This window comes from Anser cygnoides, chromosome 2, assembly GCF_040182565.1.
Source record: "Anser cygnoides isolate HZ-2024a breed goose chromosome 2, Taihu_goose_T2T_genome, whole genome shotgun sequence".
Classification (NCBI taxonomy): domain Eukaryota; kingdom Metazoa; phylum Chordata; class Aves; order Anseriformes; family Anatidae; genus Anser; species Anser cygnoides.
In genome coordinates this window covers 82,560,178-82,584,798 of record NC_089874.1, presented here as the reverse complement: position 1 = coordinate 82,584,798, position 24,621 = coordinate 82,560,178, and the positions used below count along the sequence as shown (strand labels likewise).

Here is a 24,621-nt window from a genome sequence, read left to right as displayed (position 1 = left end):
CCCACGGGGGTGGGGGGGCTTCGCCTCGGCTCCTAGAAAATCACGGGGAGGGGGCGAAGAAAGGGGAGGGCGCCCAGCGGGAGGGCAGGGCGCGGGGCACGCCGTTACCTGGGCTCGGGGGCGGCCGAAGCCCTCCTCGTCCTGGTCCCCGCACAGGGCCCTCCGCAGGCGCTCCAGGTGCTCCCTCAGGGTGACCCGCTGGTGGAAGGAGAAGGCCGGGTGCAGCGAGGCCATGGTGAAGAGCAGCAGCAGCTCCTCCTGCGCGCCGAAGCCCAGGCCCTGGGCGGCGGGGAGGGGAGCCTGGCCGTTCTCCCCGGCGCCGTCCATCACCACCACCACGTCGTCGTCGTCGTCCTCCTCCTCCTCGGCCGCCTCCTCCTCGGCAGCGCCCGCCGGGGGCCGCCTTGCCGGGCAGCTCTGCAGGATGGAGTCCACCTGGGGCAGCAGGCGGTGCAGGCGGCCGGCGGCCTCGCGGTTCTCGGAGCCCAGCAGGGCCAGGTAGACGATGAGCTTGGAGCGCACGGCCGGGTCGCGGAAGTCGCCGAGCTGCCCGGGGTCGCTCAGCCCGTTGGCCTTGGCCTCCGAGTCGCGGAGGCAGTGGTAGTCCTTGCGGGCCAGGTCCTCCAGGCACGAGCCGAGGAACCGCAGCTCCAGCGGGTTGCACAGGTCCAGCAGCCCCACCATGAACTCCAGCCGCTGCGCCGAGCCCAGCACCAGCCCGAACCACTCGTACACCGTCTCCTTGTCGGTGCGGGCCGCCGCCGCGCCGGGCCCACCGCCGGCACCGCCACCGGCAGCGCTCGGCGTGGCGGCGGCGGCGGCGGGGGGAGGCGGCGGGCCGGGCCCGGGCCCCGTCCCGGTTCCCAAGCCGTGCAGCTGGCTCGGCCTGTCCGGCCCGCACCCCCTCCCCGCGGCGGCTCCCCCGCGGGCCGGCGGCCGGGGCAGCTGCTGCAGCTGGAGGTGACAGTCCAGGGCCGCGCCGGGCTCCTTCAGCCCCAGCCCCGCGGCCGCCGCCTCTTCCGCCGCCGCCGCCTTGTGGCTCGTCTGCTTGAGGGGCAGCTTCATCTTCAGCATCCTCGGCGAGGGGCGGCCGCCAGCGTCCCGCGGGGCCCGGCTGCGGGGCTGGGCGCGGAGGGGAAGGGGACGAAGGGGGGTGGCGGCGGCGCTCAGGCGGAGCCGCCGCTCATCGCCGCCGCGGCCCTGCCGGCGCGGGAGAGGCGCGCGCGGGGGCAACGCTCCGGTGCGTGCCGGGAAACGGGGGGGGCCGGAGGGAGGGAGGGAGGGAGGGGGCGGCGGCTCCCGCAGCGCCCCCCCGGCCGCCGCCTCCTCCTCCTGCCGCTGCCCCTATCGGCGCCGCCGACGTCAGCGCGCTCGCGACCGCGGGGCGGGGCGGCCGTTGGGGCCGTTAGGGCCGCTGCGGGGGGTGTGTGGCGTGCTGAGGGGGGCGCCGCCAGGAGGAAGGGTTCCCTAAGGGTGGGCGCTGTGAGGGCGCTGCCGCCGCCCTGCTCTGTTCCCAGGCCTGCGGGGAGCCCGCAGTTATCGGATTGAACAGCCCGAGCAATCTTGCTTCTTGCTCCGGCTCCCGCACGTTTACATAAAGACGGCGTAACTGAAAACAGAATCGCAAAACCCGTCCCATCACGGTGAAGAACAAAATGTGGCCCGCTAATTAGAATTATGCAAAGCAGCGTCCCTAAACAGCTTACAGCAACAAAGTACGAAGGGCCGCTGCTAACCCCCCCCTTATCTGTCTGTCCGGGAGCTGATTGTGCTGCCATGAAAGAGCCTATTTATTAAACAACCAAGTAAATGTCATGCAGATTGTAATAATCTTGCATGCATCGTTCAGATTTGACACAGACCTTCAGTGTACTCTTCAGTGGTGGTTACAGACTAAACCATATCCTGATTTCTTATATATATTCAGTGAGTACATATACTCACATACATACATTCTATTAAAAAATAAACTTTTAGGTAGTATATGTTAGGTTTATACTTTCCTAATGGCTGCTTTGACCTCTTCTAGTAACACAAATAGACTTGAACCCGATTCAGCTAACTCCACTCTTTCATTACCTTCACAGACCATGGTCACTGCCATCACGGCCTCTTCCAAGGCTTGTGACAGCAGAAATGTAGCAGGGAGCAGGAAGTTGTTCTACTGTTTTCTCCCAGATTGCTAGCAGTTCTTCATCAGTCCCAGAACCAGGAAGGTGAAGAGTAGGTGTAAGAGGTCTCATAAACCCCTTTATTCTTCCATTTTATCTTCCTATGCTGTTCACTGGTTAGGGCCTGGCTGGACCGATGAATCACTCCAAATACTTACAGTTAATAGAACAGTTATCATAATATCCCAAGATAATATTTTCTTACCATTATGAAGCAATAATTCTTGTCTCATTATTACGAGTTTTCTGTTTTGTTTTGTTTCCAAATAAAATCAGCCATGACTATCACAGCAGATATACTAAGCTGAAATCATGGATTTACTGAAACATGACCAGAGGCCTCTACTTTGAACGGCTGTTTCATCTGAATAGAATTTGCAGGATCAGAATTAAAATTGTATGGGTGTTAGAAATAACATTTCTCATATTTTAACAATATGTGATTCGAATAAAACGTGACATAGTTCCAAACAGATGACACCATGGAGGGGGGAAAATGAATTTAATTTTGGTGGGAGGGAAGAAGGCAATGAGAGAAAGAGAAAGTCCACTGAACCATTCATAAGTCCACAAAGGTATGAAAAATTGCACATGCATGAGGGTAATGGTTGAAAGTACACTCCCCAAGTCCAGAAAATACTTGAGCATGTGCCTACGTCCATCCCGATGTGATAGTTCCCAAGCTGATGCTAAGTTTCACAACTAAGCTGAAGAACCTGATTAACTCAGCCCCTTTGTATCTCTGGTTTTCTAATGGTTTAAATTATGATACCTGAGGAAAACAGATTTGCAATATAGGAAAAACAAAACAAAACAAGAAAAAAAAAAAACAGGAAAGGGACTGGTGTGAGAAGGCAAAAAGAAAACAAAGATACTCTAAGTGGGCTTAGAAGCATTTCAGTAGCTCAGGGAGTTGGCAGCAAGAAGAAACAGGACAATGTGGAACAAGGACTCTGAGTATCCAGAGGAAATGAAAGTGAAACTCAGGGCTGGGAATGGAAGAAGAAAGCAGCGGGGCAATGCACGAACACTGCTGTGATACGCTGCCCTTGAGATGTTCTAATCTGATTTTCTTAATAGCATGTTAGAGGAGATGGGAGAAAGAACTGCGACTTCTGCATGATGCATACCATAGACTTGCAGGAAAACAAGTGCAAATCACTCAAAGCAGCTACACACCAGCTAGTTATGGTGCGGTACATATGGAGGGAATAGCCTAACTAGAGCAGCAAGTAAAGATCCCCAATAAAGGTTTGGAGCAGTTTTGCTCACTCATGATTTGCCATTTATCTTATGAGAGTTGGTGTTTTTTTGAGTAGCTTACCTTTTGTGAAACAGGTGATCATTACCTTTTAGTCAGGACTCTCTGGAAGAAAAAAGTCTTGAGAACACGACAATTTGAAATTCACTGAAAACAAAACCTGACAAATCAATATGTTATTACATTGAAAAAAAAATCTTATTGCTTTAATGGTTTTTGAATATTTGAGCTCATTTATTCTTTCCTTTGTCCTCTTTTTCAGGATGAGCTGAACAAGCTTATATTCCTCTGTGCATAATGGGTGCAGATGGGGTCTAGTGGCTTGGAGCAAGGCAGCCTGATGGTATGTGGAAGGGTTAGGGTGTCAGTATCACCTCTAAGGTTGGATCTCAGTCAAAAACCAAGTCAACTGATAAAATGGCGACATTTACTTAGCCATCTTCCCAAACACATAATTTGCAGCCTGATTATATTTTCAATAACGGAAAAATGTATTTAAGTGCTTGCTTTAATACTGATTTTTAAAATCTGATACCATAACTTCCTCTTCAAGTAAATTTAAAATGGTATTGGCAGGAAGTCTTTATCATTTAAGATTAGACATGATGGATAGATCATTTCATGGTACGTTATTAGACAGTTTTGAAAGCTAAAGCTATGTTTAAGGAATGAGATTTTTTTCAATACGCATGTGCGGAATGAAGACATGCATTTTTCAGACTTAATGTACCTAGTGAAATTCAGAAGATGACCCATAGTCCTGATTTCATTTGCACCCTGTGCAGGAATAAATATACTGTATTAAACACAGTTTAAATAGTTTACACATAGCTTTGGATTTAAAGTTACTGGAAAATAAGTTCAGTGTAGGCTGAGGGTGTGTCCCTGGGATTAACATCGTTATGAAAGCCTATTTCTAAAGTCAAAGTTGTTGGTTATTCATTTGCAAAGGTCACCTGTCCCAGGACTCTGTGGCAAGCTGGCCAATAAAGACAATGTTACGAAACACGGTTGCAAATTTCAGTTCACCGTTCAAGGGAAGCTGAACTGAGGCCACAACCCTTTTTTTACATTGCTGTCAAAGGTGAATTATTACTATTTTCAGCTGGATGCAGACGAGAAATGTACGAAAGACTGAAACATTACCAAGCTGCTAAGATTTCAGCTTATGTGTGAACAGAGCGGGCTGCCTACCTGCACGGGGTTCCAACCCATGGTACAAATGGCAGTCTGTATTGGTTTGCTCTTATCCGTGTAAAATAGTAAATAACAGCAAGAGAATTTAGGGAGAGCAAAGAATATACTAGCACTGGGATACTCATATCATTTGCATCTTCTGGCCAGCACTTTCCCTACGCTGATGGAAATTCCACCACCACAGAGGACAGTCTGCATTGATTTGGATCACAGTGATTTGAAGTAAGAATGAATCGTGCTGATGAATTATACATTGTACCTGGAACTGGGATATGCGCAGAAAGCTACTGCCTGATCTAGGTGAGAAATCACTTTGGGGAGAACAAAGTGATGGGATTTCCAAAAGCATTCAGCTTTGGGCTTTCGGATATTGCAGAGAGGCCAGTGACTGCAGGGAATTTCAGGTGAACCATTGCTGTGGGCTTTCACAATGAGCCCATGGACATGTGCATACAAGCAATCTGTGTGCACAGTTCTGCCAACACTGGGGTTTTGCTGTCTTGGGAAGTCCTACTTAAGTTAGACCATTGGGCACAAGGCCATTCGAGCACATGCCCAAATCAGCCCCTGTTCTGGTTCGCAGTGAAGTACATCCTTAAGCGTAGGGCAGTGAAATTTAAACACCTACACGCAGAAGAAAAGACCTAGGCCACCTTAAACATCTGATTAAAGTTAATTGAAATCTGCTCTTAAACGAGGGCCTGCAGGAGGAATGTAGGTGTGGCTCCGACACGCCAGAGCCCAAGCACCAGGCCTGCCTGGAGTTAGTCATGTACATGATAATTGTGTATGCAACGAGCGCCCGGGAATCAAACTCTCCTGAGAGATTTATTGGCTGGATTATTTCACCATCTCTACATTTATGCCAGCAGGAGAAGAACAAAATCCTGGTCAGGCTGTAAGGAGCTACCGTGTGCACCAAACATCCTTCAGAATAAATACGGACTCAGAGGTGCTTGGCGAAGAAGCTTTACATCCTGACCTTTAAAATGTGCAGTCACGGTTATGGAGACCAAGTGATGCCAGCGTGAGCTGCAGAAGAGTCATGAGTCACTTGTGAAATCTCTGCTGCAGAAGGAACACGTTATCCCTTCACTCTGCTGGTAGTGCCAGTCTCTTGCTGTCTTAAGAGACCCATCTGCTGCTGCCCAAATTAGACACACAGCTCTCGCCATCACCATGCAAAGCAGTCAGTGCTCAGAGCGTAGCATTCTCCTCAGCCTGAGCCTTGCTTAGCATCTTACCTACAGCAAGGGAAACCCCCTCCTGCCAAGCGTGGCTTACGTCCCATGCACGGCCTCAAGAGAGGAACGGCTGCTGTGCAACTGCCAGAGCTGATTTCTCAGCACTGGGACTCTGCAGGTCTTTGCCAGCAAGCCCCGCTGTAGGACAAAAGGAGAGAGCTTCCTTTGGGGCAGAAGTTGCTATCATGAGCCGATGGATGAGATGGGGGTCTGGTGAAGAACTGAGCACCTCAGCTGCACAGTTCACGGTATTACCTGAGGAATTTGCTACTACTCATTTGTCTTCAGCTCTGCACACTTAGTCTGGCTCACGGCGCACAACATTGCTGTTGAAAAAAAAGCTCAAGCTTCAGCTGACCTCAGTGTGCCATTGCTGCTTGTTTGAATCCACAGTGTGTGCCTTAACCTGAAAATAATGCAGGAAGGCTTACCAGAGCAGATGTTACACTGCCATTCGGTTATTTTAAAGTAGGTTGTGAAAATATGTAAATCCAAAGAAAAAAAACCTTCACTTTAGCCATGCATGTCTCCTGCAGTGTATGTATATATGTTGAGATGCTCTTAGTTCAAATTACCAGTCCTTGGAAGCTTCGACATTTTCCCTTCTGGGATGTCCAGTACATCGTTCAGGTGTGAAGCCCTGCTCCTAAAGTGGGACTTCTCCATTTGGCAACCCTCTCGAAAATAGAACAAGCAATTGGAAATCTCTTGATGGGTAGGTGTTTCAGACTGGAGATGTTTCTCATTTTCTGCTTCTGAAGAATGAGTAGGTTGCATTGAAATAGTGACATCTGTGGGAGCTTTTTAAGTCTGATATGTATTTATTAGGACTTTATGGCACATAAGTGGGATGTCTTACAATCTGTGATATTTGAGGGAAAGCATCACAGAAATCATTCTGGAAAAAAAAAAAAGTAATTCAATTAATCAATAGAGTCAATAACTCCTCAGGAAAAAAAAAAAAAAAAAGGAATAAATTCCTGGTCCTACTGAAATTAACAGCCCCACTTCAGAGATCTTCAAAGGGCCAAGGCATCAAATTTGGCCTTGAGCAAACCTGAAGTGGGGATCTGTTGTACAGAAAATATCTACAGCATCTCTGGGCACCGAGCACCAGCATGGCTCCTTGGAGCTACTAAGTGCAGCCCATGGGAAGATGGATGTGTCACCAGCGCTGCCCTCAGCTCAGCCAGTCTCCAGCCTTACCCCTCGGGGCATCGCAAGTTCCCACCTTTCTTCCTTTGGTTGGGTGTTTTGTTTTTGTTTTTTGGTGGCGTCCAGTCTCAGGGGCAGCTGTGCTTCTTTTTCATAAGGAAGAAGAGTAGTTCCTACATGGAAGACATAGGGCACCTTTCACATGTACATGGACACTCAAATCATTCTCACTTAGAGCTCAGCGCCTGCCCCTCCGCTCCCCTCGTGAGGGAGCTGCAGGCCGCCATGAGGCCTCCCCTCAGCCTGCTCTGCTCGGGGCTGAACAAACCAAGGGACCTCAGCTGCTCCTCATGTGTCTTGCCCTCTAGACCTTTCACCATCTTCTTAGTCCTCCTTTGGACACTCTAATAGTTTTATGTCCTTCTCATATTGTGGCGCCCAAAACTGTGCACAGAACTTGGGGTGAGGCCGCACCAGGCAGAGCAGAGCGTGCGTTCAGGCATACGTGTAGCTTGAACTTACACGTAAAAGTGACGAGACTTGTGCTTTGCTTAGCAGACAGAGACATTTCACGTGGCTGAAGCCCAAAGCATCATTCATTATTTTTTTTTGTCCTCAGTTACAGGCTTTCCTTAATAACTGAAGACAAGTGAAGGGTCACAAAATTACCCCGTTTCACCCTGCTTCCATTTCATCCCTACCTCTAGGGAAGTTTTTAACAGGATATAATTATCATCCATAATCATCTACTAACTCTTGAATATAATAGGCTGGTCATGCCTTGCTTTCTCTAACATGTATTGAACAAGCAATCAGAATTTCAAAGAGGAATACCCTTTCTTTCTCAGGAATCTGGAAAATATTACAGGCTCTGAAGAGGAGAGGAGAGAGGAGAGAGGAGAGAGGAGAGAGGGGAGAGGGGAGAGGGGAGAGGGGAGAGGGGAGAGGGGAGGAGAGGGGAGGAGAGGGGAGGAGAGGCGAGGCGAGGCGAGGCGAGGCGAGGCGAGGCGAGGCGAGGCGAGGCGAGGAGAAAGAAAAGCCTGGCTGAAGAAGCATTGGTGAAAGGCTGCTTTTTAATGAATAATTTTGAAACTTTTCTGTCAAAAAAACCTCTTAACGTCTTCCTCTACATTAAGTAGTTCCAGATTTACTGAACTGCATTTATCCTGTTTTTCTCCTCTTCATGCCATTTGATTCATAGCCACTCTTATGCCCTAAATACCTACCGTTACATACCAATGGGCATCAGGTGCCTTTTGATGGCCTTTGAAAGGCATGCCTTTAACAAATCTGTTCTTAGCCCAGATGATGTTTTCTTGCTGTGACCCATGTCAGATCTCTTAGTCCCCCCCAGTTCCCACCTCGCTGTAACTCAAGAGCAACCCTGAAGTGGGCTTTAGAAGAGATTTGGAAGTGGTCTGTAAAAGATGACTGCCAGTGGCCCACTTGGTTCTGAGGAGAGCCCAGACCCATGCTTGAAGAGGGCCGATAGCGTTTATTCGAATGCATGCCTACGCAGAGTGGTGACCAGCCCTTGCAACTCTCAGGGGCCTCCATTGACTCCTATCGCTGTACCCCTTCTGGTCCTGCCACATGGGCCAAACGAGGTTGCTTCATGTCCCTTCCCCAGAGGTCCCAGGATTGCCTGCTGCAAGGGAAGACATCATCTGTAGAAGCCAGGCTGCCTAAAGGACAACATGGATAATGTCTGGAGTGTTTCCAAGATGGGCAGTGATGCTGTTTCCAGAGCTGGTCGGCTCAGGACTCGTGCAGACTAGTGTGTTTGCCTGAGGTCCCCATTCAAGGGCTTCCTTTTCTTCTGCCATACACCTGAGACATCTGTTTACCATCTGCGGGAAACTCGTCCTGCCACGAATGAGCCTTTCTCTGTATTTGTGCAGCAGCCAAGGCATTGATTGAGGCCTCTAGAAAGTAATATAATACATAATAAAATACATAATTAAGAAATCCTCTCTTAGTCAGGGACACGTTTTGCTTTTTATATCTTTAATATTCCTGGTGTACTTTGAGACACTAAATGAATAACAAACTTTAATACTTTGAGTTTGCCTAAAGATGATAAAAAAGCCCTGACGATAGAAGGCTTAAATTGGAAAACGTTGTGAACATGCAGTCCACAGTGCAGCTCTCTTATCTGTCTTGACAACTGGCTTTGTCACCTCCCAGAGAAAAGGTGGAAAAATCAATTAAATCAAATGAATTACACTGTTGAAACCTTTTGTGGGATCCCTAAAAAGGCACTCCAGTTCCTTGGGAAAGGATGTTCTATACCTGGGTTTTAAATCATTTCACCAATTTAACTTTTTACCAATTTAATTACTAATCTGTGTTGGAAGCTAGATGCAAGATAATTTTGCCCAATTCTTTCTTTCTCTTCCTTTCCTGTTTTAAAGACTCTCCAGGGGTCGCCTTTCTTCAGCTCTGAACATTCTGTTTAAATACTTCAAAAAAAACTTTGAAATGTGAACATCTAGCTTGGATATGTAGCTTAAATCCAGCATCTAATGAATTCCAAGGGGTTCCCAGCTCCCTAAATTTCTCTGAATATCACACTCTGGTTAATTTTATAATTATATTGCCCTAGGAACTCGTGTTTTTAAGCACTTAGAGAGCATAGTAATGAACACGAGAGAAAAGCCAAAGAAACGTGACAGAGACATGGGTTTCAAACTCCAAGTGCCAGAGACATGAACATCTTTTCCTTTTAAATAAGCTCTCAACCATAAAAGAAAAAAAAATCTGCTGAAGCTGATTTGAGACATGCAGCCTAACAAGAGGTTTCCTCTCACTAGAGCTCTGAAAATACTTGGACTTTTTTTTTGCCATCTGCCAAGCACTTTTCAAATACTGTTTACTTAATTTTAACCCTCTCCTGAGGGACCAGTAAAAAATTACTGCGTTCTTTTCCAAGGTGCAGAAATTGAAACAAACATGGTTAGACCCTGTTATTTAGGAATTTATTCCCAGCAGATGTAATCTCTTTAGCAATACTGTCTTCAGGATTAATGGTTGGAGGGAGCAACAAGAGAGGACAAGAACTGGGAGATTAGAAGTTTTCCAAAGGAAATGAACAGAGATGAAGGAAGAAGAATACGTAAACTGGAATCATACTCTAGAGTGGGAACAAATATTTAGAAGCTCTGTAAAATGCCTGGGAAATAAGGTGAAATCCATAGGCCCAGCACGGTAACAGGAGGTGAAGACGGAGCCTTCAAGCAGCATGTTTGCTCTGGTGGAAGCGAGGGGCAAGCCACACTGCCCATGCCAGCCCTGTGTTTCACTCAGCCCATTGCCAGGGCACAAAACCTTCCTTATCTCTATCTTCATTTCTCCTGTCTGCAAATGGACCTCATACCTTGAGCACAGGAGGGTGTTTAATGACAGAACTGAGAAACGCGGCTGAACCTCATTGCCTCCAGCTAACCAAACGCTGACACACAACTTTCTACCATCGCCACTGCAAGATATATATAATTGGTACATGTTTTAGCACTGTCAGTTCTCTTGTTTTGTCTTACCTCAAAGTATTTGTTGCAGTGGGTAAGTCTTAATTACACATCTGAAGAATACATGCTCATACCATGCACCATACCATGCAACATCATCCAGGCATTCAGAACAGCGGTGGTTTTCTTGTTGGTCATAAGACCCAGTAGCTAAAGCCTAATAGCTTGCTTCCCACTGGCTTTTCTCTCCTGTGGCCATCTCAAAGCTTTAGTCTGAGAAGCATGGCGGAATTGGTCCATAGAGTACAATTAATTGTAGATTATAAATATAGCTTCAGGAACTTTGCCAACGTGATAATATTAGGCAGCGCTCTTAGGCACTCAAGTAGCGTCATTTAACCCTAAGTAGTATCCACATTTCCAAAGATGATTAGAGCTGACACATTTTGACTTAAAAAAAAAAAAGTCAAAAACTATGCTTTTGAAAATTATGCTGCATTGCATTCAGTGTGAATTAGAGAACAATGTCAAACCTGAGAAACATTGCTTTTCATAAAAAAGTATTGTTTGAAATAAATTCTCTATCAACTCATATTGCAAAGAAGGCAGCAGAAACAGGACATTATGTTAGGAGTTCTGTATTTCTAAACTGCATTGCCTGACCCTGCCAACAGTCAACATGAAGATCCATTTTACTGCACCGTACCACTATAAAAAGAAGCTTAAAATGGAAGCAAAATAATTGGAACCAGTCAGAACTTCCAACAAAATGTATTTGCATTGAAAAATGTTGTTTTGCCAAGGCTCAAGTGATATGTTGGGATACATTATTTGTGATTAAATCCTTAATGGTGTCTGAAAACTGGCATTATCTTCCTACTGCCAAGCAGGCATAAGCAGAAATGGGATTTTTCAATCTTGCAATAGATGCTTCAGCACAGTTCTGCTGCATAAATATAGTTTCCAAACCTAATGCAGATTGATAACATTTCCAAACGATGGGAGAAATTCTTGTCCTGAGGCTAGCTACAAATTTTGCTAATGTCTTCTTCAAAGTCCATTTACATGATTAGAAGGGTGCAAAGTTGCTGTTGTATAAATGAGAGTAACTCAGAACATTGGGAATATCATCTCAAATGAAGCTTTCATATACACCCACAGCATAAGTATTTTATAAACTTTGCTGTCACAACCTTCTTGGCACTGAAAGTCACATCTATAAAGGAGACCAGCATAGGTGCCATCAAGGATCAGATAATAAAGCAAGAACCACTGAAAGAAATAGACCTTGTCCCATCCTTTGGATGAGCATTTTACATGTCAGAACTTCTGTCCTTCTTGGAAGTCCAGAAAAGCAGTAAGTTCTGAATACTGTTTATTTTGCAGATGTAATGTGCATGCATATTGTGGTGGAAAATGCTGCCTATTAGCCTCATGCTGTCTAACACAAAGGAGGGGAAAAGTCTTGCGAAGTGCTGCCTTGGACCTTACTGGAGGGAGAAGTAGCAGAAAGGAAAACAGGTTGCAGTGGTTGCAGGAGACAGTTACGGGGAACAGCGTGAACCAAAGCACATGAAGTGTAGTTAACAGGTTTCAGCCACACAGAGGGAGGCAAGACAGAAAGGCTGTGAAGAGGAGAGGGCAAGGTTAAGAAGAAAGTGCAGGCCAACTACTGTCTAGTGCTCAGGAAAGAGGCCTGAAGAGTGCTCCCACACTCAACCTGTCTGGATGTAAGCGTGCTCTGGGACAACAGCGTGAGCTGCTCCAACCCCACTTCGGCATGGCCCCACCTTGTCCTAGGTGGAAGGCTCCCACCTTGTCTTCTCCGTCACCACTGCTGCTTTTCTGATCCCACTGCAAATGGGTTCAGGCAGCTGAGCGTGCAAAAAAAAATAAATTACTGTTTCATTTTATTTTAAACTTGGCAATTATAGTTTTGCATCCATTACTTTTCTGTTTTGATTTTTGAACTCTCTCACCATCAGACAAACTTTATGTTGAGGCAAAGCAAGTGTCTGGCTAGGACTAGAACTGCACTTGTTCCAGCTCCGACTTACACCAGCTTAAACCATCATGGACATGCGTCATGAATGTATTCCAAGCCTAGCATGAAATCTGCAGGTTTGGGACAATGTTAGTCAATTTAGAGCTATTGCTAGCTATACCCTGGAGATCTCTTCAAGGTCAAAACTAATTCTTTGCAGAGACGACCAAGCAGACATCACTGATATAAGAATAATTAGATACCACATTGCAGTTTACTTTAACTGACAATTTGTTTGGCAAAGAGCACATCTTCTACTATGCATATCTTGAACTACTCAATCTCTGTTTTCAATGTTCTTTGCTTAAATCCAAGCAAAACCAAAGTTTTTTCTGAATCCCAGCCCACCCATAATACTGAACTATCAGAGAAAAATTAAATATTTTCATTTGTGCTCCCTTTTAAGAGAAATAAACAGAAGAGCATAAATATACCATATTTGTATGTGCTGGCACTCAGGGAAGTCATCCTGCTCTACTTAAAGAGCAGCAAAGGCAGGGTTTCTTGGTTTAGATAATTAATGCACGTGTAGCCATCCTTAGAGGTACCCACTACCTTTTGGCTGGCATCATACCTCCCCCTGCATCCCTGTCTGAACCTCCCTTTCCACCTGTTGGCAGGCAGGGACGTGGCAACGGTGGCGCTGCAGTGGGACTTGAGAGCAGGTGATGGGACACCAAAGCCCTTGACGGTGCTCAAGTGATGTGGGTTTTGCATCAGGGACAAGGATAAACTAACTGAGCAGTTGGACAGAGGTCATGGATATGTCCCATGGGGATAGAGGGTAGAAAACACACAAGGCATGCTGTCACAGACAAAGTTGTTGGGTCCCCTTCACTGGGTTTCCCTCACGTTTAGCTGTGCAATTTGAGCACAAAATGGTTGCCACCATTCACCTTTGCTGACTTCTACACTGGTTATTAACTTGTGTAAATATAAGTGGCTATGAAAACTGCACCGCTAATCCACTAACAACACACAGAAAGAACAGGTACATTCCTGCAAGACCTTAGGATATTCTATGATTCTATGAGTTGGAAGAGACCCACAAGGATCATAAAGTCCAATTCCTGGCTCCACACAGGACCACCCAAAAATCAGACCGTGTGTCTAAGAGCGTTGTCCAAACACTTCTTGAACTCCAGCAGGCTGGGTGCTGTGACCACTGCCCCAGGGAGCCTGTCCCAGTGCCCGACCACTCTCTGGGTGCAGAACCTTTCCCTAACACCCAGCCTGACCCTCCCCTGTCCCAGCCCCATGCCGTTCCCTCGGGTCCTGTCGCTGTCCCCAGAGAGCAGAGCTCAGCGCCTGCCCCTCCGCTCCCCTCGTGAGGGAGCTGCAGGCCGCCATGAGGCCTCCCCTCAGCCTGCTCTGCTCTGGGCTGAACAAACCAAGGGACCTCGGCTGCTCCACATAGGTCTTCCCCTCCAGATCCTTCACCATCTTCATCATCCTCCTTTGGACAAGACTAATGGCTTAAGACTTTGGACAACTCTCTAACTACTTTACGTCCTTCTCATATTGGTGAACCTTCCACTCTAAGATCTTAAAACATTTTACAAACAGCAATATGGTAAAGCCCAGCACATTTTAGTCAGGTCATCCTTTTTTCACCTCCTGCTGCAGACAAAAAGTTGAGGTGCTGAGAGATTGAAGTGCCTTGCTCAAGCTGTAGAGGCACAACCCAAACCAGCAACTCCTAGCCCTCAGACTTCCCAACAGGCACACCCTTCTTCCCTGAAATAATGTCTTGAAATGGGAAGCAAGAAAAGAAAGCTGCTTCAACAAAATTGTAAGCTCAATTTTAAATTGGAGTAAGTAGGTAATGGGAATACTAGGAACTGGGTAACACACATGAAAACAGTGAAGGAAGGTAACTAAAGAAGGGTGGTGGGATTAAACTGGTGAGATGTTCTCCTACTCATTGTACCAATTAACTGTCTGGCAGAAATGTAAAGGGGACAAATATTATATGACATGCACCAGCCAACTCCAATGCGGGTAATAACATCACCAGAAGCGCATGGGTGTGAGCTGAGAATCAGGACTGGCGGGTGGAGACCCGCTGTCCCCGCAGGGCCTGCTGCCGGAGGGTGACACCAGCCCTGGGCAGGAACATGGCGGGGCCTTCATCGCACAGCCCAGGTGTCCTCACAGAAATGGCGGCCCAGGCCCTGGCTGGAGAAGGACTTCACTGTAGGACAGCCCAGGAAAAAAAAATAATCCAGACTTGCAGGCCAATTGATAAGAGAAATGAGTGTTTTGTTGTTGTTTTTTTTTCCCTCCCCTATCTTTGAGGGAGGATCCCTGCCTGTCACTTTTAATTAGCCAAATTATGGCTGTCATTGCATTATGCAGCTCATTAAGTTCTAGGAGTCTGCCTCAGATATTATAGGGAAATAACAGAGCCAGACTTGATAAGATTCCTTCTCCTAACCAGAAGAATATGATATTTCCCTGAAGCAAACCTTTGTTTCATCCCAGCTCATTTTTAATCCTGCTTTACATCTTTCTAATAATAACTAAGGACTTCAGTTTAGTGGTGCTGTTCTCAGAAAATAATAAATAAATCAATAGATGGACAAGCCTCTATTACCAAGCGTACTGACCTCTCGCTCTTATGGCCAGGATGGTCAAGTACTACATACCTTTGCCTCAAGATACCTTGCACAGAATGTCTTAATATTTTTCTATCAAAGGCATACAACCGTTTACTTCTGCAATGGAAATTCCTCCCCCTTGCTGGGGTTTATGAGGTTTTGTTTATAAATGTGGCACACGTCACTGTTGTAATTCTTTCCCTGTATAACAATTTATCTATCTATTGGAGACAGCTGTCAGACAGGCTCCAGTTCAAATACAGCGTGTTACAGAAACAGGCTATACCTTCCCACAATGACCATATTTTTCCTTACCTCGCTGTTGCTCTAAAGAAATCATAGATCCAAACCTATCTAAACCATTCCTACTGTCGCACACGTTTATACACAAAAAAAATAAAAAATAACCACTGAATAAAAGTGTTTTTTGAATTCTGTATTAAAATCTTATTCCATCCACAAGAGTTGATAATGGATAGCTTTCAGCTACTCTTACTCTCCCTAAGTATTTAATTACAGAAGCCTTTGGGATCTCAGGCAGGTGTGCGGGTCCTGTTGTATTCAGCACAAACACAGAACAAAAGGATGGCGAGTGCGAAGCATGGGTGTAAGGCCAGATGCAATGGACAATCAATGGGTAAATACATGGAGGCAATGAAGTGATATTCATCAGCGCAAGATGTCCTGATCTCAGCGCCCTGGTGGCCTAGCCCTTATAATTTCTTTTTATCAACATCGTAAAAAGGCAGGATGTTTTAAGGTGACCAGTGAAAGCAGTTAATAGAACAGCTGTATACATTCCTTCATTAAACTCCACTACAGTAGGAAAACTGGCATTGGAGAAAATCTGATGGTGTTTATTTAACTAACATTTTCAAAAGTGGAGACAGCAAGGTCTGGGGGACACCAACTTGAGGGGCTTGTCCTTTTCGTAGGGACAGGGATGGTGTGGCTCCCAGCATGAGTGCAGGAGGTGGCAGAGGGAGGGAGGAAGCATTCCTGAACCAAGACTGGGGAGGACGGCCAAGGGGGAGCAGCTGGAAGGGAGGTGGAAGATGGACAACATATGGCAATAATATTGAAGGGGGTGGGAGCGAAGTGCTGTGTAATGCAGGAAAAGGAGCACAGAGGAGAGAGGTCAGGTGGTGCAGACCCTGGGGAGAAGCTCAGCTCGCCCAGCACTTTTCAGTCTGAAGAAAGGATGACACACAAGACGATGGGTGCAAGGACACTGATCAAGGCTGCGTCCACGTTGCATAAGATCAAAGAGCAATACGGCTATACCTGTGAGGGGCATAGTGGCCACCTGTATCTCTGAAGCTTTGCCTGTATTCCAAATGCATTTCCAGGGCTTGCTACTGAAAACAAACATACTGTTTACTTTCTCTTTCCCCTTAGACATACCAAGTCTCCCTGGGAAAATACGGTTAACTTCCCTAAAACCATCAGCATGCTGTTTAGTAATTTTAGTCCCATCCAAGTCCTGCTATGCAGTTAAAAACTGGACCACGTGCTTCCTGTTAAAGCAGAACATCATGTCCCACCTTGGAAAATACACTACATTTGACTGTCCACATTTAGTGGGGCAAACTAATAGGTCTGGCAGGGCAACAAATGTGAGACCGCTACTACACAAGCCACTAATTTACCAGTCTTCTAAATAAGATACAGACCAGTCAATAAAGCACATTTCAATTTAGTTTTCTTCAGGGGAGAAAAATCAAAAGAAGAAACCCAGAAGAAGAAAACAAAAGAAAAAAAAGAGAGATTTTGGCTCCTGGACATCTATCCGTTCATTTTCAAAGTCTGCTTTTATTTATCCTCTGGTTTTCATTGATCTGTGGCGATAAATGTGCCAGCTGAGAGAATTTAGTTTTAACAGACAATTTTTCTTCCCTCTGCCAAAAGTGATCAGGTTTCCTCTGTGAGCAGTGCTCAAGAGTCTTCAGTCAAGTTGAAATATATCTCAGTTCAGAGGATTATAACCAAATTAAATACAGCTTTGCTCTCAAAGATTATTATTATTTTTTTAGGATCTCTAGAATACATTTTCATTCCTTTTCACCCTAAGACATACAGATTTATTGTCAGCATATGAAACCCAGCACAAGTTTTGTACTGCACCTTCACATACTACAAACCCTCCTTCTCCTCTTCCTTCAGCCTGCCTGTGACTTCCTTCCTCACCCTCCTCTGCCAAACACCTCCCGGTCGCCCTGCCCTCACCTTCTGCTGCCATTTCCAGACCCAAGCATTCATCCCCCAGCCTGCTGGCACCGTCACCCTCACGTGCTCATCCCTACAGGTCCCTAGCATGGGACAGGATGAGTCCAGAAGCCTCCACAAGACCCTTATCCTACAGCAGATATCACCTGGGCCCTGCAGGCTGCTGGGTTGCTGCTCAGGAGCCTCCCACCTGACTGGCACGAGGTGAAAATTAGCTACTCACCAATCTGCAAATCAAAAAAAGTGTAAAACTACTGCTTAAGAACAACCCACCTCCTCCTTTCTGCTGCTAGTGAATCACTTTTCCTCTTTCCCCGTTTGTTTGTTTGTTTTTGTTGTGTGCTTTTTTTTTTCCCTCCTCAGCCTCTCTCAAGATATATTTGGGTATTTTCTGACTGCAAGCATCTCAGAGCAAGCTTCCTCCCATCCCAAAGCTTTGAAGCTCCCTTTTACAACATAGGAGTTAATTCAGTGGCAAATCCCAAGGAGCAACTGATTTAAACATTGTTTATTGAAGGAAAGTGCTTCTTTTAGCTTAGATTTGATGCATCTGTGTGTAGCCATTCCCACCCACCCCCCCCCCAAAAAAAACCCCGTGCACTCAGTAGTTGAAACAGCACACCACAGCGTGCCACATTTGCAGTGTGGGCACCGGCACTTTTCATCTAAATGCTGCGAAGGGGGAGCCCACGTACTAGAGCTCTGGCATTTGCATACCAGTGCTTTTGGGTTCTCGCACTGGGACTTGTGAATTTCCCACGTGACTGACATATATAAAGTGTAGGTGCATGCAGGAAGGGAAACACTTGCCAAGAACGTATTTCCACGTGGGCTTTCCCCGCTTTGTCTATTTTCTATCCCCTGTAATGAAACCTCCCAACCTGTTTAAATCAGCAGGCTTATGTTTTAGTGGGTCAAGTGGCCCAGTATACAAAGCAATGGGTAAGTTAAGCATTGATTGTGCTTCGGTAAATCAGGAATTAGTTGGGGGTAATTAGCTAAACATCACCTAGTCTTTACTGAAAGGGAGTTGCTAGCTCAGACCACAAAGGGAATGAGGACTTTGTGCAGAAGTGGCTACTTTTGCAGTTCTATTACCGTTATTGCCTGGTTGGTTAATGCAATTAGTAGCATAAATCACAGTAATTTCATGTGGCAATGGTGAGTTAATGTATCTGTAAATAATGCTCAATACTGTATGTAAAAATATTTAAAAAAAAAAAAGTATGAAATTAAACTTCCTGCCATTATAGAAATTCAATTTTAGTGTACTGGTGGAAACCTGACAAGAAAAGCTATAAAATTAGTGTGAGCAGGTTACTAAAAAATTCCTATGACACCACCAAATGTTTCAGTTTTAGAAGGGAAACATGTTCAGCTCGCAACTTGACTGTCTCTGCTTCTGGCTGCTTAATACTGCAACCTAAATATCGCTTGATCAGGGCTAATTGGGCTTTTTGTATGCAAATTCCCGCAGTTCAAGTAGGAAAGTGCGAGCACTTCATAGCACATGCAGCCAGGAGCACTCAAGCATCAGACATCGCGGGGGCGAGTCGAAGCCACAAGGCTCAACACCAAGCATAGGGGGGTCCCTGGCCCCACAGCCAGGGGGGAGACGAGCAGGGTGCCCCCACCCCAGCCCCACATCGGAGGGCTGCTGCTCCCCGCCATCCTCCCGAGGAGGAGGAGGAGGAGGAAGGAGAGGACGACATGGGCCCAGACAGCAGTTGTTTAGCTTGGCCACCCTCACCTCCCGCCGTTTTCCCTGGCAGCATCCAGTCATTCCCACAGTAAGCCCGGTCTGGGCATGAGATGCTGGTGTTCGGCTGCTGCTCTGGGTGTAGCTGAAGTTTTCCTGAGGAGTTCAAGCCCATGTTTCAAAACCCTTTACAGCTTTGGCCAGACAGGAGCAGGTCTCCCTGGCAGGGGGATGAAAGTGGCTGCCCAGCATCCAGCCCTTCTGCTCGCTGAATGGCGAGGGCCGCGTAGGAGAAGGTGCGAGGGCTCTTCACAAAAACCCACAAGAATCTCAGAGCGCAAAGTGTTCAGCAGCCGGAAACACAGGACTGGAGCCAGCTCCCCTGGACGCGAAAACCATTACTTAACAATTTCATTCCCTTCTTTATGGAGGTAGACAGAGATGTCCAAAAGCGCAGAGCAAATCAGTCATTCACATTAAAAAAAAAAAAAAAAAACCATACACAAAACCCTCAAGATTTTAATGAAATCCATAAAACGCAAAAAAAAAAAAAAAAAAGGCACAATTGTCTGTAAAAATGTTTTCATAGGATCACTGTGTGAGCTGTGACTCCTGCTGATGTTTTTTAGGTCCATGAGCAGACCGTGGACTCACAGTGAGCCCTCCTTCCCTGAGGAGCCACATCATGGAGAATCGCTTGGACAGAAGAAAACACAGCTCGGATACTGACAACTTGACCTAAAATGGGTTTCCTCCATTTCTTATTTCTGGGTGACTTAAGCCTTTGAATTTTGACAACAATTGGCTCATAACTTGTTTTACTTAAGTCACCACATCTCCTTATCGTGTAAGAGACACAGAAGACAAATCTATGGTCCGCTTTATCATTTCTTGAAGAAATAAAGAGGGGAAAAAAGTATCTTGCTGCATTTCAAAATGCACAGTCTCTTAAAAAAAATATTTCAAAAAAGTAAACAATGGGTAGACTCACATCCTTGCTCAAAGCCCATAACAAACAGCACATGTACACACACAAACAAACCTGCAAAATGATGCAGCAACCAAACCAACACAAATTATTACTAGCAGCGGCTCCGAATCATCTGGGGAAATGTATGTCAGGATCGCTCCCAGAGCAAGCATCTGTAGCTGCTCGGCTCTTTTATTATCAGAGAAGAGTTTGATGGCAGTAAAGCGAGCCACGCTTTTATTATTTGTTGCACAGATCCCCGTGGCACCGTTTTATGTAGCCATCCCCGTTAAGTTTACGCACAGAGATACCACGTCACTCAATACCTGCACCCTTGCAGTATCAGAGATAGGCCAGTAGGATGGAAGGCATAACTTCGTTAGCTCAGCCAGCAGAGGGAACTGCTGATCGGCACTAATTGCTTGCACTGGTCTCGTGTACATCCTACCCAGCCCAGTTTGTAGTTTTGTGTATGTAGTTTATTTCCCTGTGTGCCAGACAGCACGTCACTCAGCCTGTGCCAGCGCCACAGCGCCCCTGGGGCCCTCATCTTCTTTCACCTTCACCCCATGGCTTCCTCCTTGGAGCACAGCAAGCTCCGGAGCCCGTCATGTACCAATGACATTTCTGTGCCTTTCTGACCATTTGAGTATTTTAGCCAGAACTTGAACTTGGCTGAACGTGCAGAGTCCTTTCCCTCACCCCCCTTTTCTTCCCCTCCTGCCCTGCTCCCTGCCCGATGCAATGCAACCAGCACTTACACAGAGAGTTAAATCCGGCAACTCTCGTCCAGCCAAAACGCCACAGAGCCAGTGGCAGGTTTAACCTACACGTACTGCAGCTCTAAGGGATGGGGTTTAGCGATGGGACTCAGTAGGTGAGGCTGATGGATGGACTGGATGATCTTGAAGGTCTTTTCCAACCCAGATGATCCTGTGATGCCCGGCATGCAACCAGACTGCGAGCTCCTTCCCCACCTCGCCAACACACTTGACATCTTCCAATAGCACCAAGGGCTTCCCAAGGGTTTTTTGCCACCAATGCTGCTTTCATGGCAGAAGAGCAGGTGGGCTGTGGCCATGTCAGCTATACCTCTTCGATGGAGGGCATGCAGGAACCCTGCAGCAGCTCCCTGCCACCCCATTTCCTGCACCCAGAGCAGAATAACAAAAAGGCATAGGTGGGCAGAGGGCCTGGCCTCCTGCTTTCGAGTAAAGTCAGCAGGGGAGCTCAGTTTGGAATAATAGAATGAATTAGCCTGGAACTGGGCCAGGATTCAAGTTATGCTAATTGTGGGTTTAAAATTAGTGTAATGCTCAACACCTCCTTCCTTCAGTCTTGAGAAAGGTGCCTGGGAAGGGTGTTATGTCTGATTTGTGCTTTTACAGCCTTGAGAGGAAGGTGCTTTTACCACGTGAAATTAATTGCTTGGGAGCTCTCCCTGGGCCCTCGCAAGGAATTGGAGGGAGTTAAAAGGCAACAGCTGTAGAGTGAATAAAGGCAGGAATAAAGCGAATAAAGGTGGAATAAAGGCAGCACCTTGCAGGAGTAGTTTTAATTTTCCTCGTAATGCAGCCGTGCTTAGCCTAGGAGTTTCCCATCTCCTTAACCCTTCCTTTTCCATTACATTTTATGTAAAACAAAAAACCTGCATGTGCCAAAGCCCTTCGAGGGTTTTTGGGGACAGCTCTGTCTACAGTCTGGTGGCAGCTGCCACCCACCGCGTGGCAGAGCGCGCGAGGCTCTCCTACCTGACCCTCCTGCCTCGTAGCCATGGACTGACTTATGGCTAGTAAATATTACTCACCCAGAGTAGCTGTTCTGGTGCAGGTGTAGTCGTTGTCTTTCTTATTTCTTGCAGCACATCGGTGTGCTTCTGAGCGCCTCCCGTGCACTCTTCCACGCCTGAGTTCTCCGCCTTTTGGGGTGGCTTGGAGCAGCTGCCATTTTATGAAGGAAAATAACGAAACCTAAGAAACACTTTTATTTGCTCTTTGCAAGCTTGGCAGGATCCTTGGTCAGGAGGGAACAGGGATTAACAGCCTGGTGTTTTGAGTCTGGCAAGTCTATACCCCAAAACCACAACACGTTAATGTCCTGGAGGCTGTCAGGTAGCCCAATGCTGGACTTTAGGCAGTGGAAACCACCTGACTTGCTGTAAATGCCCCTCACTCACCCCTGCTGCATTAATGGCCTTAAACTGAAAGAGGGTAGATTCAGATTAGATATAAGGAAGAAATTTTTAACTCAGAATTTTACCTACTAATTCTTTGCTGTTCAGCCTGGCCTTGATCATTTCTGGGGATGGGGCATCCACAACTTCTCGGGGCAACCTGCTCTGTGAGGCCCTGGCACAGGCTGCCCGGAGAAGCTGTGGGTGCCCCATCCCTGGAGGTGCTCAAGGCCAGGCTGGGTGGGGCTTTGGGCCATCGTGTTTTGTCAGAGGAGGTGGCACAGGACAGAGCTGGGAGGGAAACTGCCCCCGGCGGCTTAACCCTGGCCAGCTAGTTAAAGCACTTGTGATTTTTACACTTGTTGATGCTATTTCAGTGCTCCGTCTGTAACATCTGGTTGCCTTAGATACACGAGGTAACTACGGCAACTAGATATTACAGGGAGAGGGATGAGAAACGCAACAACACTGCTGAATTTGTCAGGCTCTAAAACAGCTTTTCTGTGAAGCAGGGGCAGGTGCAGAAGGCACGCCAGTGCTGCGGGGCAGCGAGTGGCAAAGGTGTAGTTGTGGCCTCAGGATCTCCAGCACTGGGCTGCGTAAACCTCTGGAGGCATCAGCCCTTGACTCCTGTTTGCAGCCAGACTGCTGGCCAAAGTGAGTTAGCAATGCTGGCAGAGCTCAAAGGGAGGTGCCCAGCATTCATATTGGAGCTATTTCCATGGCAAGAACATCAGTCCCCATCATTCCCCCCAGAAAAGGAAGGAGCTGGGAGCTGCAAATTTTCCTCCCCTGTTTTCTGTCTAAGGGGAGGAAGAGGAGAAGGGAAAGGGTTGTGCTAAATGGAGTCACCGTGAACTTGAACATGCTCACGTCCCAAATACCACTGCTTTAATGATGCCTTGGTGACAACGTAATGCCACAAAACCGATCACAAAATCACGCACAGTTGTCATTTACTGATTATTTTGGTGCTTTTTGGAACAATTAGTTATATGCTAGGAGGCGAGCAGCTCTCAGGGTGCGCCTTGTGTGCTGTCGCCCCTGCAGATGCGGTTGTTAAAGTGCACTGAAACACCCCCGTGGCCTCTCTGCTCTAGACAGTAGGGAGGAGTGGGTGTTCGCAGATTTCAGAGCGAACCACCCAAGATTTCCAGAAAGACGTGTTTATGCCCAAAATGTCTGACTTTTTTTTTCTCTGTCTTGAAGGAAAAGCTTTTTTAATAAATCCATGTGAAAATTTGGATCCACATGCTGCATGAATATCCTTCACCAGGGTTATTCCTACGCAAAAATTTTCCCTGCGTGGTTAGGACAAAACATTTTTTACTTGACTCGATGTTATAGTCATTGGGAAGCAGAAGAAAGCTAGCGCCGTGGCTCCATCTGATGCATTTCACTAAAAGTACCTGTCAGATTAGGGTGTTAAAATAGCTAACCGGCACCAGTTCTGCAAATGAAGTCATCACTCATTAATCCTGGCGACACTGCCTTCAGAGCCACGAAGGGCACAGCCTTATTATGTTGCTTACATAGGAAATCCGAGTGTCTAAAACAGACTGCCCCCCACTTTTCACCTCAGCATGCTCCCCGAGTGAAGCTTGAACAGACTCCTGTTTCCCTCATTGCACAGGCTAGCTGGTAACTAACATAGAGCCATACTTTTCCTGGTAAAGTGCCCTCCTGGAATTCTTCGCTATTATCTTCAGAGATGTGAACTAGTTAGATGAGCAGAAATGAAATTCGGTGTCAGTAAATGTAAAGCAATACAGGCTGGAGGTGTAATGAGAGCATTTCAAGCACCTTAAGGGCTCTAAATTAACTGTCTCGATTTCATAAAGTGACCCGGGTGGCATTACAGAACTCAGTGAAAATCATTGCTCAATGTGCAATCAAAAATGTTGACAAGATATAAGGAAGTTTAAAGAATGGGCTGCAAGTTAGAAAAAGGAAAGGATTTTAAGACCATTTCAAATAACCAAGCACAGGGCAGGCCCAGGAATAACACCGTACATTCACTGGTCAACAGATTTCACAAAAGGTATCATCACAAGGGTCTGGAGGAATTTTGTAAGACAAAGCAAGTACAAAACCTTCCCAATCAAAGCGAGGTTTGAAGGAGTCAGACTGTATTCCCTAGAAAGCAGAAAACTAGGAGGGGACCTTAATACAAGCCTGGGCAATGAGAAATGATGTGAAGAAGAGATCAGGGGCTTCTCTTTTTCCTACTTTGCAAAATGAGGGAATATTCATCAAATTGAAAGATGGGAAGTGCACACATTAAAAAAAAAGGAGATACTTTTTCACAGTATAAATCCCTGGAGATGGCTGTGAAGGCAGCCTAGGAGGTTACTGCCCAGACACCCTTCCCTATTTGGTACCTGCAGGTGCTGGCTCCTTGGTCACCCCACATC

At 46.6% G+C, this 24,621-nt stretch overlaps 1 protein-coding gene and 1 long non-coding RNA gene across 5 annotated transcripts in view; one reads left to right on the top strand and one right to left on the bottom strand.

Moving 5' to 3' along the window:
* Positions 1–1,216, bottom strand: part of ZCCHC2 (zinc finger CCHC-type containing 2) — a 43,820-nt gene extending 42,604 nt beyond the window's left edge. For all 4 annotated transcript variants that reach the window (XM_066992530.1, XM_013187413.3, XM_066992531.1 and 1 more), the window contains exon 1: positions 109–1,216. In XM_066992530.1, the coding sequence (XP_066848631.1) occupies positions 109–1,074 (966 nt within the window). In that variant the 5' untranslated portion in view covers positions 1,075–1,216. The remainder of the gene's footprint in view (positions 1–108) is intronic.
* Positions 1,217–1,351: 135 nt separating this feature from the next.
* LOC106039942 (uncharacterized) lies at positions 1,352–7,486 on the top strand. Its single transcript, XR_001209581.3, has 4 exons — positions 1,352–1,926; positions 3,695–3,775; positions 4,777–4,929; positions 5,502–7,486. It is a non-coding gene; the product is annotated as an uncharacterized lncRNA (long non-coding RNA).
* Positions 7,487–24,621: the final 17,135 nt, after the last annotated feature.